At 39.3% G+C, this 14,534-nt stretch overlaps 1 protein-coding gene across 3 annotated transcripts in view; it reads left to right on the forward strand.

The window, feature by feature from the left end:
* CTPS2 (CTP synthase 2) overlaps window positions 1-14,534 on the forward strand; it is a 74,032-nt gene that overhangs the window by 3,098 nt on the left and 56,400 nt on the right. For all 3 annotated transcript variants that reach the window (XM_037377289.1, XM_037377288.1, XM_037377286.1), the window contains 7 exons: window positions 1,947-2,117; window positions 2,390-2,490; window positions 4,315-4,431; window positions 5,851-5,934; window positions 9,031-9,111; window positions 11,191-11,342; window positions 11,580-11,712. In XM_037377289.1, the coding sequence (XP_037233186.1) occupies window positions 1,947-2,117; window positions 2,390-2,490; window positions 4,315-4,431; window positions 5,851-5,934; window positions 9,031-9,111; window positions 11,191-11,342; window positions 11,580-11,712 (839 nt within the window). The remainder of the gene's footprint in view (window positions 1-1,946; window positions 2,118-2,389; window positions 2,491-4,314; window positions 4,432-5,850; window positions 5,935-9,030; window positions 9,112-11,190; window positions 11,343-11,579; window positions 11,713-14,534) is intronic.

Below are 14,534 nucleotides of genomic sequence, written 5' to 3' on the forward strand. Positions count from 1 at the left end.
TTCAGTTCAACTTTATTTAAAAAAATAAAAATTGGAATAGTACTATAAAATTTATTTGAAACTGAAGTCCTCGATAGTTAGTGAATGTATGCTGTTATCTGGATGTCAGGTGTCAGTGCTTTCTAGTGTGTCTTCACGTGAGTTAGATTAAGTGCTCATTTTAGTCAATGAGCATCTAGTCAAAACCATCAGTGAAGCTTAGAGAGCCAACTAATGATACCATTTTAAACTAGATACTTAGTTTTGTTGGTTAGTTCTCTAAGCCACGTTGGTTGTATTGACTGCATTGCTGATGAGCTGTAAGACAGTCTGACGTGTTTATAATGTTGAATGTTCCTTCAGCTGTCAGGCTTGTTACTCATACATTTATTAAAAAAGCATGGCTTTCAGAGTTCCAAAGTACCTTCAGCCAGTAGACATTTCAAATTCTTTTTACTTGTCAGATTTTGTCGGCTTGCTTTTAGTCTAGACCAAAACTCTTGGATATAGAGATGAATGTGTTTATCTCCTGAACTGAAAAAAGATCACTTTGCTTTTTAAGTGGAGGAAGAGCACAGCACTTTAAGACCTTTCTCAACAAGCCAAGTTTCCCCAATCCAGTAGCCCTGCACTTTCAGGTGTGCATCTGGTGCTAATAAGGCAGTTGACTGGGAAAGTTCTGTCTTCCTTGGATGGTAAGACTCATGTGATGACTTAAGATTGTGAGGATATATTCCTCCCCTGGATCAGGTACAGAGGAGAGGCGACACTATGGCATGTAATTCCCAAATGATTATTTTTTGTTTTCTTCTCTGTTCACTTAAGAGTTTCTCATTGATTGTTAAGAAACATTGCCTTACTGGGTAATAGCAAGCCTCTTTTGTTAATGGTTTGGCAGAAATGTGATTAATTTAGTGATTTCCAGTTAACTAAAGAGTTTGTTTTTTTAATAATATGTCCAAGGCGTGTTTATGAGAGATATTGGTTCCACTCTTGTCTGTTGGCTTAAATGATCTCTTAGTACAGAGGAGGTACTCAGGCCTCACAGGGTCAGGCATAAATCTTCCACTGTGTTGTACATATTGTGGTGGTTTTGTTTAAACTGTTCTTTGAAATGGAGTGTTGTATCTTGGCGGGATACATATTTCTGTAGACCACACTGTTCCTTCAGGAGAATTGCTTCTTTTTTTTTTTTTTTTTTTTCTTTTGTGCATTAGTCCTATAATTCATTGGGTCATAGCAAAATATTTTATGTTTTTTCTGAAGAGCTTTCCAGCTTTACCTCAAGATCTAGCAACTTTAGTAGAGACTCTTTAGAGGTCTAAGAAAGGTCTGAACCTGAAGAATATTTTAATTAGATTTTTCAGGGTCAGAAGTAACCCTAGCTGGGGACATAGTGAACCAAATATACAAGATGAAACAACTGAATAAGAAACAATGGTCATGTTTGAAGAAGCATCATAACTTTACTCCTGATCCAAGCCCTAATCATTAAAATAGATCCAAACAACAAGAATTTGTAGTGGAACACTTTGAACATGTGTACTAACTCATGCTTATAAAAGCACAGGTTTTGGCTCCCACATGTAAATTAATATTTTATTTGTTGCTGATTTATGATTTCTGGAGATTGTTTTCTTCTAATCAAGGATTGTAGCATGCTGTTGAAATGCTGGTTAAATAAATTTAAGTTGGTTAAATATTTTGGCAGTATAACTTAAATTTATTTGCAAAACTATACATGATTGAGGGATAGATACTTAATGTGAAAGTAATGACTGATATTGTCACACAGAATGACAATGCAGATTGAGTTGCAGCGTGTGCTTTATCGATATGTTGTTGTAATATGTCATTTTAAAAAACATTTCTTCAGTTCTAAGATAAGTTTGTGGTATTCTTGCTGTGTGCTTAATAATTTCTGATTGTTTTATTGCTTTTCTGTCTTTTCACTTAATTTTTTTCAGGTGAAGTTTTTGTATTGAATGATGGTGGGGAAGTTGACTTAGACTTAGGAAATTATGAGAGATTTTTGGACATCAGTCTCTATAAAGATAACAACATCACCACTGGAAAGATATATCAGCATGTAATTAATAAAGAAAGACATGGTGATTACCTGGGAAAAACTGTTCAAGGTGATATTTTTAATTCTGTAGGATACTATTCCATTCAGTCTTCACAAAAGAGTGATCAGCTCCTGGCTGTGTCACCTTATTCCTTTCTCCTTCCCAAGAGATATGGGCATATTCCCATAACGCTGGGCTTCTGGCTTCAAGTAAAGGAGGAATAGAAAAAGGAGCTAGTAGTTCTGTTTTGACTTTCTGCTCATATTCCTCCTTTTGCATGCAAAAACTGGTATATGGGCCTAAAGTAAGATATGCTTGCCACTTTTGTTTTTGTCTTGTAGTTGTTCCACACATCACTGATGCAGTTCAGGAATGGGTAATGAATCAGGCAAAAGTTCCGGTGGATGATGACAGAAAAGAGCCACAAATTTGTGTAATTGAGGCAAGTATGGAACCTTTTAGGATATGTATCTGCAGTGACTGCAAAGAACTAGCTTGCTTTCTCTTTGCTACTTACTGTAAAAAGGTCAGATTGAAGTTTTATGGAGAGTAGCAATGCAAAGACAGAAGTTTTATATTCTTTGGTTTGTTCTGAGAATGATAGGTGTGGTTTTATCCCTACAGCTTCTGTTTACTTGGCTAAATCCCTTCTAGAATACTGCTGAAACTGAGCTGCTGTAGGGTTTATTAATACAGCCAATTACTGTAATATGAAGCATATATTCCAAGCTACAGACTTGAAGAAAACTTGTGTACTGCTTGAAATCTCCTATGGTCAGTAGGAGGGCCTATAACATTCTAGCTTTTCATATGACTTCAAATGTTCATCTTGTTCCTTGTGGTTATGTTTAAAGGAATATATCTAAACACTGTGTAAGTTAGTTTCCCACTTTCTGGTGCTATTTTTAAGATCTTTGTAGGTAACTTTGTTAATCACTTAACCTGCTGATGTTCTGCAGAATGAAAACAATGAGTTTTACTCATCCTCAGTAGGGCATTGAGACAACTGGAGGAAAGGCAGTCAGTAACTGCTAGTATTGCTGTTACAGTGGAAAATACAGGAAAAGATTGTAGCCGAGAATTTGACAGAACATGACATAGATTTAATGCCAGAAGTGACCACCATAATCAGTAGTGTGATAAACTTTGTGATCTAGGCTGCAGATTGCTTAATATTTCTTATGCAGAAGAATTTGCCTGGATTAAAACAGACTTATTGATATAGCTGTAGATTTTTTTTATCATGTGTGCTGTAAGAGTCAAACATTTAAATTAAAACAACTGTAAAAATATTAAATATAGAAGTTGCACAAGGACATTAATAAGTGATGGGCTTATCAGTCCTTTAACTTCAAGCTTAATTTTCTCTTACACCTCCATGTAAGGTGTGGGGGTGTTTTTGGAGGAGTTTGGTTTTTTTTCTTGCTACAGCTCCAGCCTGACAAAAATATTTTTCTTTAGGACTAAGAATAATTGTAATGTTTTTTCATGACAAAATCCTGAAGCCGTTAAACTGAATATGTGTGTCATGTAAAAATGTAGTTTTCAGAAGTTTTTCTGGTACTGGGTGAACACAAGTATGCAATTTTGTCAAAAGCCACTTGGTGGCACAGAAAGATCATTCTGAAATACAACTACAAAAGACTATGTGCTAAACACTGCTTTATTCGGTGCTTAGTCTACTACAGCTCTGTCATTGAAAGACACCTAACTTCTGTCTTACAAATAAGTTTTGTGATGGACTTTGTTTTGGGTTTTGGTTTGGTAATAAGTATTTCAAGTCATTTATAATTGTAAATACTATTTCCTATTGTCCATATGACGTTTATTGATGTTGGAAACCTGTGATAATATTGTTAGATGCCTGTATCTTTTTGGTCACAACTGTTACAGGCAGGAAAATAGAGTTTTTCTGTACAAAAACCTTTATATCAGCTTAACTGTTGGTTACTTGTTCACCACTTTGAAGGCAGCATGAAAGCATGTGTTATGCAGTAGCAACACATATCTTCCCGTGGGAAGCTTATGTGTTTGGTGCAAAGTGAATATAACAAAACTGGAAAATTATTTTGTTTTCCACAGGGCGTAAAATGTGCAGAATAGGTGAGGGTTCTTTGCAGAGTATGCCTGCAAGTTTCAATTGTCAGGGTTTTTTTTAAGATAAGAATTTCAGAAAAGCTGTTGAGTCTCTAAGAGGTAGACTTTTTTGTTTTCCCTTTTGTTTTTGCTTTCTGCCACTCTGACATATCCAGGCTTTCTTTTTCAGCTGGGTGGAACCATTGGAGATATTGAAGGAATGCCATTTGTTGAAGCATTTAGACAGTTTCAGTTCAAAGCAAAAAGGGAGAACTTCTGTAATATACATGTTAGTCTAGTACCACAGGTAAGTTATTAAAGTTAATGAAATAGATTTTGCTCTGTATTGGGCTTTAGATTTGTTTACTTCCCCCACTAACCCTTTCATGCGGGAAGATTTACCCCACGTGGTGGTAAATATAAGCCTTGATAATTACTTGTATTGATGTAAAAATCTGTTTTAATGTTCTAAGTTACTAAAAAACCTCTGTTATCAACACTAATATATCTAGAGTGGTAAATATAGTTTTGCTTTTTATGTGAAGGTGCTGGTACATTATGAACCCTGTAAGAAAGGCACTCAGACTCTCTAGGTATTGTTTAAAATTAAATTTGTTAGAGCAAACACTTACAGAAAACCCAGTATAAATGACCTTACATTGCTTTAGGTATGGGAACCTCAGGTGGAGTAGCATTGAATGGTCCTGATGTGCAGCATGCTGGGCAGACCATGTCTTTAGAAGAGATTCTCCCCTTTCGATCATTTGAGCTAATAGATCATTTTCTTACAAGGAAACAACTGTGTCATTTTTTACTGTCAAACAGAAAGGATGTTCTCAACAGAACTTCTTGCTGCATCCCTAGATAAAGGCAAGGCCAGGCAGCTGATGTGATTGGGGGTGCTGGGTGGGAGCTGCCTCCAGGCACCTCTGTTACAACCAGCTGGCTGAGTTTGTCCTGTGGCCAAGAGATTTGTGCCGCACAGGCCTGGGCTTTCTCAGGTGATCTCTGATGAGGACCATCAACTCTTCAATGTACAATGGTCTTCCAGTCAAGACCACTACAACTTTTTGTGCAGGGATGAAAGCATGTTTCCATTTGAAATCTGTGTTTTACTTTACAAATAGGTTTTCTTACTGTTTTAAGAGGTAAGTATTCACTGGGGAGATTTTCATAAGCAAAGGTTGGCAATGATGATACGATTGCACCTTGTACAAATAAAAAGAGAATTATTAACCACTGCAGCTATGGATTAGGGGATTGATCAGCAATCGGTAGGATTGATTCTGTGTATTTGAGAACAGAATTATTTACTACATCTGATTATTTCCAAGGACAGTCACTGAAGGCTTTGTGTTATGTTGGACATTCTCTATGTATTAGCAAAATGCAACTTTTAGAATACTATTTTTCTACCTGAGTCAATTATATTGAAACTTCTTCTCTAAGGGTAGAAAAAACCTCCAAACCAAAAAAAAAAAAAAACCACCAGCCCCAAAATCCTAAAATAAACCTGACCTGAATTAGGGCCATGTGGTTTTTTGACAGAATTTCTTGCATACATAGTAACAGTGGTACTATTTCTGTTTCTGGCATATTATGGCTCTGTTTCAGTGTTTACTTCCTGCAAGTATTATTACTTGCAGTAACTTTTCTCTTTTAACCTGTAACTGTTCTGTTAGTAGATGTTAATTGCTATTTGAGCTTTCAAAATATGTCTTTCCAGCCTAATGCCACTGGCGAGCAGAAGACAAAACCAACACAGAACAGTGTTCGAGCTCTAAGGGGTCTAGGCTTGTCTCCAGATTTGGTGAGTCAATAAATACAGATTTTTATTTATGGGACATCTAGAAGTGTCCTTGCATAACCTGTGTTCAAAGAGTAAGCCTTAGTCCCCCATGAGCAACAAGAATTTTAGAAGAAATGCAAAATACATGCTGCACTGCTCCATTAAAGCCCCAGGAAATCAAAATACTCAAATTCATTCTTAAGTCAACAGAATTCAGCTAACTCCTTGCAATATGTTCTGTAGCTGTGGTGTTCTTCTAAACGGATCTTTACATAAAAATCATTCTGCGCTGCTAAAAATAAAGTTTCAGTTCAATTTGTGGGAAAACCTAGAATGCTTTTAGATTCTAACATTGTCACAAATTTCTTTATGCATGATTGAGAAGAAGCAGTCCTACCTTTGAAGTACCTTTAAAAATATTCCTGCTTGGAAATATGAAACGTGGATGAATCTTCCAAGGAAGGTTCCTCAGTTTCTTTCGTGGAATCATAGAATAGTTTGGGTTGGAAGGAACCTTTAAAGGTCATCCAGCCCAACCCCTCTGCAACAAACAGGGACATCTTCAACTAGATCAGGATGCTTAGAGCCCCATCCAGCCTGACCTTGAATGTTCCCAGGGCCTGGGGCATCTACCACCTCTCTGGGCAACCTGCTCCAGTGTTTCACCACCCTCCTGGTAAAAAATTTCCTCCCCTTACATCTAGTCTGAATCTACCTTCTTTTACTTCAAAACTATTACACCTTGTCCTATCACAACAGGCCTTACTAAAAAGTTTTTCTCCATCTTTTTTATAAAGCCCCTTTAAGTACTGAAAGGCCATGATAAAGTCTGCCTGGAGCCTTCTCTTCTCCAGTCTGAACAAACCCCAACTCCCTCAGTCTTTCTTCACAGGAGAGCTGCTCCAGCCCTCTGATTGTTTTTGTGGCCTCCTTAGGACCTGCTCCAACAGGTCCATGTCTTTGCTGTGCTGAGGACCCCAGAGCTGAACACAGCACTGCAGGTGGGGTCTCACCAGAGTGGAGCAGAGGGGCAGAATCACCCCCCTTGACCTGCTGGCTATGCTTGCTACAGTGCTGGGTCATGTTGAGCTTTTATTCCACCAGAACTTTCAAGTCCTTCTCTGCTGGACTGCTCTCAACTCCTTCTTGCACCACATACTATAGTGAACATAAAGCCAACAAGTTTTGCCTCATGCTGGTTGGCAAATGATGACAAATGCTCAACTTCTCCTGTTCTTTCTCCCCAGTGCTCTAGTAATGGTATGTGCGTATTCTCTGGACGCAGTGTTTGCCTCCCTGATACTTGGGAGCACATGAGCAGATTGCAGCTCCCTGTTGTGATACCTGGCTGCCGTTGATGTTAATCTGCTTGGTCAAGCGTTGATAGCAGTGAAACCAGGGCAGCACAGCTTCAGATGCCAGTACAGCCCCAATTCAAACTTATGCTTGTATCTTCCTGAGCTTAGGAAGCTGGTGCTGCTGTAGACACACTCTGTTTTCAGGTCTGCTTCAGGAACAGAAAAGGACATTTTTGCTCTTTGGTGTGAGGCTGCTTGTTAAGTCAAAGAATATTTTTCTTACTTGATTCTGGAAGTTGTTGAGCACTTTCCATTCCCATAAAGTCCACTGGCAGAAAAAGCTTCTTAGCCTTTCTCAGAAATGAAAAAGTAGAAGAATAGTCACAGCTTCTGTATAATAGTTATATCCTCAAAAAGGAAAAGTTATTCTTAAAAGGATAGTCACATAACTAAATTTTGTGTTGTGCTTCTTTCTGACTTTTTTTAAACTTTTTTTTTTTACATTTATCAAAAAGGATGTTTATAACTACAAAACCAATGCCTTTATAAATGGGATATGTGAAGAATGTGTTAGGTAGCTTCAGATTGTTGTGACCTGGTAACTGTAATCAGCTTGTGGACGGAAAGACTTAATGCAATGTTGCTGTATATTCCAAGCTTCAGGGCCTAAATTTGGAAGGCCCTTAAGATAATTGCCAGTGCCTGACACGTGCCCTGCTGCCTACCCCCTTCCCTGGGCCCCCACATTCATTTTTAAAAGCCTGTTAATTGTGTATGTAGTAAAAAGAGAACCGACTAATCTAGTCACTTTCTCACATCTTGAGTTCTTGTCTGGGGCAGTTCCAGGACTGCCAGAAGCCAGTATATATATATATGGGTTTTTTTCAAATGCCTGCTGTTGACCACTAAAACATAGAGATTACACTCTGAGCGCAGCCTCTTGGCGCTGTTACAAAGTTGCTTGGGTACTGCTTCAAGAAATCTTTAAATGGTTGTTCTCTTGGGCAGGAGCCCAAGGCCAAGACAGTACATGGGGAAGCTCCTATAACAGCAGTCAGGAGGGCGTCCTTTATAAACTGTGCTGCCAGGCTGCCTGATCTAAACTTGGCTAGACCTGTTCTTAATACCTGATACCCCACTGTCTGTCCCAGGCTTCCCTGAGGTAGCATGCTGGGCCAGTCTCAGCTGTTGATGTAAAAGGAGCCTTTCTATTCTCCATGGGCTGTGCTAAGTGCTTAATGAATACGCTGTATCTGCAGATATAATGGACTGTGTTTACAGCATTTTGAAAACTGATTATACACTTGCCTATTCACTTGAAATGTTCCTCCTCTTTGTATTATATTTCTTTGAGATGCATCTCTGCCACTGTTACTGTACTTTTATATTTTCATGCTGATTCTGATCTTTTTGATTTCTGTGACTGCATTAACTTTAAATTTGTCTCAGCCAGATGGATGATAGATTTCAAAGTGGGTTTAATCATGTGCTTATACTGTCAAAGTCTATGAATTTTATCTTCAAACAGTATCCAATAGTAGCTACAAGAAAGGAGAACATGAGGAAGCAGGTTTACAGAAAATGCCAAAGAAAGATTAATAAAAGTGAGTCAGTATGGGCAGATGACTGATTCACTTCTGCCTTGGCAGCAGATCTTTGTGAGCTATGATATATTGTAGAACTCCAAAAGAGGGGACAAGGAAAAAAAGGCACGTTTGTTTGTGCTGTGCTTCCAAAGGAGATTTATCCATGAACGGTATTGAGGATATTCTATTGGTTTGCCTAGTAAATATTTAAGATTTTCCTTCTGTTATGACAGATTGTTTGCAGAAGTGCAAAACCTATAGAAATGGCAGTGAAGGAAAAGATTTCCATGTTTTGCCATGTGGAGCCTGAGCAGGTCAGTACATTAATATTTTATTCATCATTATTTTATTATTATTATTATTGTTATTTATTATTATTATAAACATAGTAATGGATGAACAAAATGTGGTTAAAGCTAGGGGTTTTGCTTATGTCCATAAGTCATCACAGCCACATGATGAACACTCTTACTGTGATAATATGTAATAGGTTATTCATGTCCTTTAACATGCTTAAAACTCTACTGTGTAGTTATATATCCCTTTATAATTAAAGTGTGATGATTTTGGCCTTAATAGTTTGTGATTAACTGGTGTTCAAATAGTTATTTTGGTAAATCAAATACTCTTAAATATTTTTGCATGTGAGAGCATTTGACTTTTCTATGTAATGGATAATATTAAAGGGATAATAGATTTCAAATATGTATCAGTGTTGACTTCTCTCTCTGCATGTGTGTAAGAAAAAGCTTTTTCTGAGTATAAGTCCAGATAAGGACAGAGAGGGCAGTGTGGCCATTACTCCCTCCTCCCCCCGCCACCCTCCCCCCCCACCTGGCCCCTTTCATCTTACTGTCTCTGGAAGACAAGATCCTTGAGTTAGCATCTGGAAGATCCTTCAGAAATGCCTTTCTGGTTCTCCAGCCAGAGAGAAGCAACTGGCAGTTTAATCGAACAGAAATGGTGTGTGCTTTTTATGTAAGCATATACATACTCAGATTCCAACTGCAGTTACACCACCAGTCTACCTGGACCAAGAGTCCCATGTGTAACTGCACTTCCATAAGAGCTCCCTGGCAGGGAGGGACCTGTCTTCATGGCACTGTTGTTTTTCCCCAAAGTTCTGCCTTTTAGGGTAGAAGCTGAGTAGTTGTACCAGTCACAGCTTTCATGAGAAGCTGAGTGTATGATCCCAGGCAGAGTGCTGCACTCTTCTTGCGCTGTTCTGACTAGCTCAGATGTCCATCCACTGCACTGGAATGTGTAGTATAGGTGTGTCCCTGGTAGTTAGATCCAGTGGACTGAACTGGGGTGCTGCTAGGTGCCATTGTATGTAGCAGCCTTATTTTTTTCTTTATCCTTTTTTTTTTTTTTTTTTTTACTTTTCATAACTGTATTCGTCAGAATTCTGCAAAGCCATTCTTAATTTCCCCTGTATGTCTTAAAATTAATGAATCACTTCTAGATCTCACTGGTCACATGTCAATGTAATCCCTAGAATAATCCTCGGTTTCTTGTGAACTGAAGAATTAGATGCATCATCAGGCTTTTTCCTGGAGCTATGTGCAATGCCATTAGAGAAGAAGCTACGGTTATTTTGTGTCTAGATCAGTGGTTTACAATCTCAAGGGAATCAGTCTTTTCAGTACACCTTTCCCGTTTATTTGCTGTTGTAGAATCACTGAGTAGTTGAGATTGGAAGGGAGGTCCAACTCCCCTGCTCAAGCAGGGCCACCTGCAGCCAGTTGCCCAGGACCATTATTCAAACAGCTTTTGACTATCTCCAAGGATGGAGACTCCACAACAACCTTGGGCAATGTGTGCCAGGGCTTGGTCACTCTCACAGTGAAAAAGTGTTTCTACATGTTCAGAGGGAACCTTCTGTGTTTCTGTTTGTGCTCGTTGCCTCTTGTCCTGTTACAGGGCACCACTGAAGAGAGCTGGGCACTATCTTCTTTGCATCCTTATCAATGTACGGAAATACCTGAGAGGAGATTTTCCACCCCCAACCCCCAAGCCTTTTCTTTTCCAGGCTGAGCAGTCCCAGCTTGCTCAGCCTTTCCTCTTAGGAGAGGTGTTCCACTCCCTTAATCACCTTTATGGGACTTTGGGCCATGAACTCTTTCCTTTATGTCCATGTCTCTCTTTTACTGGGGAGCCCAGAACTGGACCCAGTACTCCAGATGTGGCCTCACCAGTGCTGGGTGGAGGGGAAGGATTGCCACTCTTGACCTACTGGCAACACTTCTCCTAATGCAATCCATGATACTGTTGGTTGACTCATATTCAACTTGGTGTCCACCAGGACAGCACATGTAGTATATAAAAAATAGAATGTATGTTTTCAATGAAATTTTTTTAGATAAGTTTTATGTTACGCTTGTTTTTGTTAGGTGATATTTATCCATGATGTTTCTTCCACTTACCGAGTACCAATCCTGTTGGAGGAGCAAGGCATCATTAAGTATTTTAAACAGAGGTTAAATTTACCTATTGATGACCAACCAAGTGATCTTCTAATGAAATGGAAGAAAATGGCTGACAGGTATTCTAACTCCTGCTGCTTTTTCTAGAAGTGTTCTAGTTCAAGTTAGGTTTTTAGCTGCTGGGCTGGGGTCAGTAGCATGCTGCTGATCAGCACCTGTGAATGGTCTGGTTTAAAAACTTCATCAGTTTTGAGATTTTTAGATGATGTTTTGTGAAGTTAAAGAAAAAGAAAACACTGTTAAAATGTTTTCTCTGTGAAAATTGGTGTAACAACTGAAAAACTTGTTTTTGTCAGGTACGAAAGACTGCTGAAGGTGTGTTCCATAGCTCTCGTTGGCAAGTACACAAAACTAAGTGATTGCTATGCATCTGTTTTCAAGGCTCTGGAACACTCTGCGCTGGCAATTAATCACAAACTGGATTTAATGGTGAGGATATTTCTGGATTTTGTTTTCAGGAATACTTTGTATGTGCTCTACTAGTTCCCATCATGTGAGGCAGTTTAAATTCATGTGGAAATTAGAAAATGGATCGTGCAGGTGAATACAGACTGGCCAAACATCTCTCTCTCTTTTTTTTTTTTTTTTAAGAAGTGTTTACAGATTTGATTATTTTATTTGGAAATAAACTTACCTAAAATCAACACTGCAATTACCCTGGACTGGATCTGATGAAAAAGCAGACTTTACCTGCAAATTTATATTTACTGTCAAAGGTAGTTTTCACTTGTTCTCATGAGACTGTTTATCATGTTAATGAGATTAGCTTAAAGACAGGAGAAGGTGGGTAAATTGGAAAGCTGTTTAGTTTCTTTTTCAAAATTGGGTTCCAGGAGCTGTTGCTCTTCATTTCAGTTAATATTCTGAGGGCCATTCATTATATCTTCAGAATTCTGATGATACCAGAATTGAGACATAAACTTAGTTTCTTCAAGATAGTAGTTCCTCAAATAAAGGACTATTTAGGTATCTAATTTGTCTCATTTTAATGATAATACAAAGTTGAACTACACAGGGAAAAACTGTTATCAGCTTTCTCACTGGTGGAACTATTAGTTTCCATTGCTGAGTTTTGTTGCTAGGGTTGACAAGTCTGGGGCAGAGAAGCAGCGTGGAAGTGTGTATTATTTTCACTTAATGGGTACAGAGGACATTTTAGCAACTTGCAGTAGCAAAATAGTAATAAATGGTTGCAAAGTGTCACCAATGACACGCTACTTTATAGTGAGTCATTAAATGATAAGAGATAAACTGATCACAGTGGGCCGTTGAAGGCTGTATTGCACTCAGTAGGTTTTGGTCTCTGCCTGTCTCTGATGGAAGCAGGTTTGTGTGTGTATGCACTTCGGTAACTGCTGAAAATTCCTGAACCCTGTGACCTTTGTTAATCATTCCCTTTTTCATGGCATAAAAACTAGAAGACATTAAGAGTGAAAGTTTCAGGGTGGTCAAAAGCTATTCATGGTTGTTCGTGCAAGGAAAGCAGGATGTTTCCACTTGGCTCTAGAAAGTTTCTTACTGGAAGGTAACCACTTTTTGACAATGGAGGTCATTAATATCCAGGATGGCTTAACGGGTTGCTAAAGGCAGAAGGCCAAAGGCTATTCTGTTGTCTCTGTCCATGTACCCCAGAAGGAAGCTATGAGAGCACCTACAACAAATGGGGTTGCGTATGTACTTTAATGAAGCACAGAGTAATGAATACATGGGAGTCCTGTTTACAGTGATAGTTCCAGAGTCTTTTGGGGAGAAGTGCCCTAAACCATGAACACCGAGTACTAAAGAAAGAGTTTCTCATATCAGAAACCTGGCAACATACTTCTGTATGCTTGGAGAACTCACCAGGAACGTATCACCCGAGGTGTTTTCTTTTCAGTGACTTGGTGGAGAAGGTGACTAGCCCTGTACCAAGACAACCGATTATGTTTTGTACCCTCCCATCACTGCTTGGTTCTGATGGACTGTTAATCAGATGGTGAAGTAGTTGCAGCAACTTGTGATGATATAGAATTTACTTTTCACTTCACTGTGGCTTGTGCTGTTGCGAGCTCTGAAATCATCCTGTTGTTCTTTCACAGTATCAGTGTGCTGCTTGTCAGGCACATCAATCGGCTGCAAATCCTTCCATCTTTTGCTTCTCATTGTTGATGTCATCCCAGAACCTTTTCAAGTAAGGGGAGGGATGCAGAGATGCACAAACAAAAGCAAATCTGAACTATTTTTTCTGTAGGACTTCTTTACTGAGACAAGTGGGTTGGTTTATTTTCTGGGGAGGGGGAAGAGGCCCTTCCTATTAAGAGAAAAGGAAAAAATCTCCAGAAACTGCTTATCTTAGTGTCCTTCTACTTGTCCTCTGTAAAGTATCCTGAACGTTGAATAGTATAGAGACAGAGAACTGCTTGCTACCTATCATGTAATACAGCTAGGGAGCCACTCCAGAAAAGAAAATAACTTCGTGTTTAATAAGAGGAAATATTTTTTACATAGTAAGGAACTTACGCATAACGTTCACCACTGAAAAGCATCTCTGGAATTATAAGGACTAAGCAGAATTCAAGTAAATGTTATATGTTCGTGTCACTAAGAAGCCAGTTGGTAGATATCATGGAAAATACAAAAAACCCACCCAAATCAAAAACTCTACCAGAAACTAGGCTTAGGGAAGAAATAGCTTATGTTTTAAGGCTTAAGCTGTCCCCTTTTCTTGAAGAGAAAGTGAAAGATGTATTGTGGAAGTAAAAAAGTAAAATCACTGTATTTGTAGGAAATAGATAAGCTTTCCTCCAGCATAAGTTTTGTTCCACAATATACATACACATATAGTTGGGAAGACCTCACACCAGCTGGACATGTGCAAGTCCATGGGACCAGACAGAATGCATCCCAGAGTGCTGAGGGAGCTGGCTGGTGTCATTGTCATGCTACTCTCCCATTAGCTTTGAAGGGTCATGGCAACTGGCAACTGAGAGAACTTCCCCCAAGGTGAGCACCTCGGCTCTGCTGCTGGCAGGATCTGTAGCAGAGCGCTCCAGCATTGTGTGCAGGGTGGTTTCCTGAACCAGAGGAACCTCTGGGGGAGCAGAGGGAGCTACAGGGAGACCCCAGCTTACACCACGTGGTGGGACTTGGCTGAGCCCACCCCTACCTATAGAAGAAGCCCCTGAGAGCACCAGAGACCAGGGGCATGACAACCAGGTGTGGTGCGGCAGTTCGTGCAGCAGGGTGGGTGCTGAAGCCCTGCCAGCTTGACC

The sequence above is a fragment of the Falco rusticolus genome, chromosome 2, assembly GCF_015220075.1.
Source record: "Falco rusticolus isolate bFalRus1 chromosome 2, bFalRus1.pri, whole genome shotgun sequence".
Taxonomy (NCBI): domain Eukaryota; kingdom Metazoa; phylum Chordata; class Aves; order Falconiformes; family Falconidae; genus Falco; species Falco rusticolus.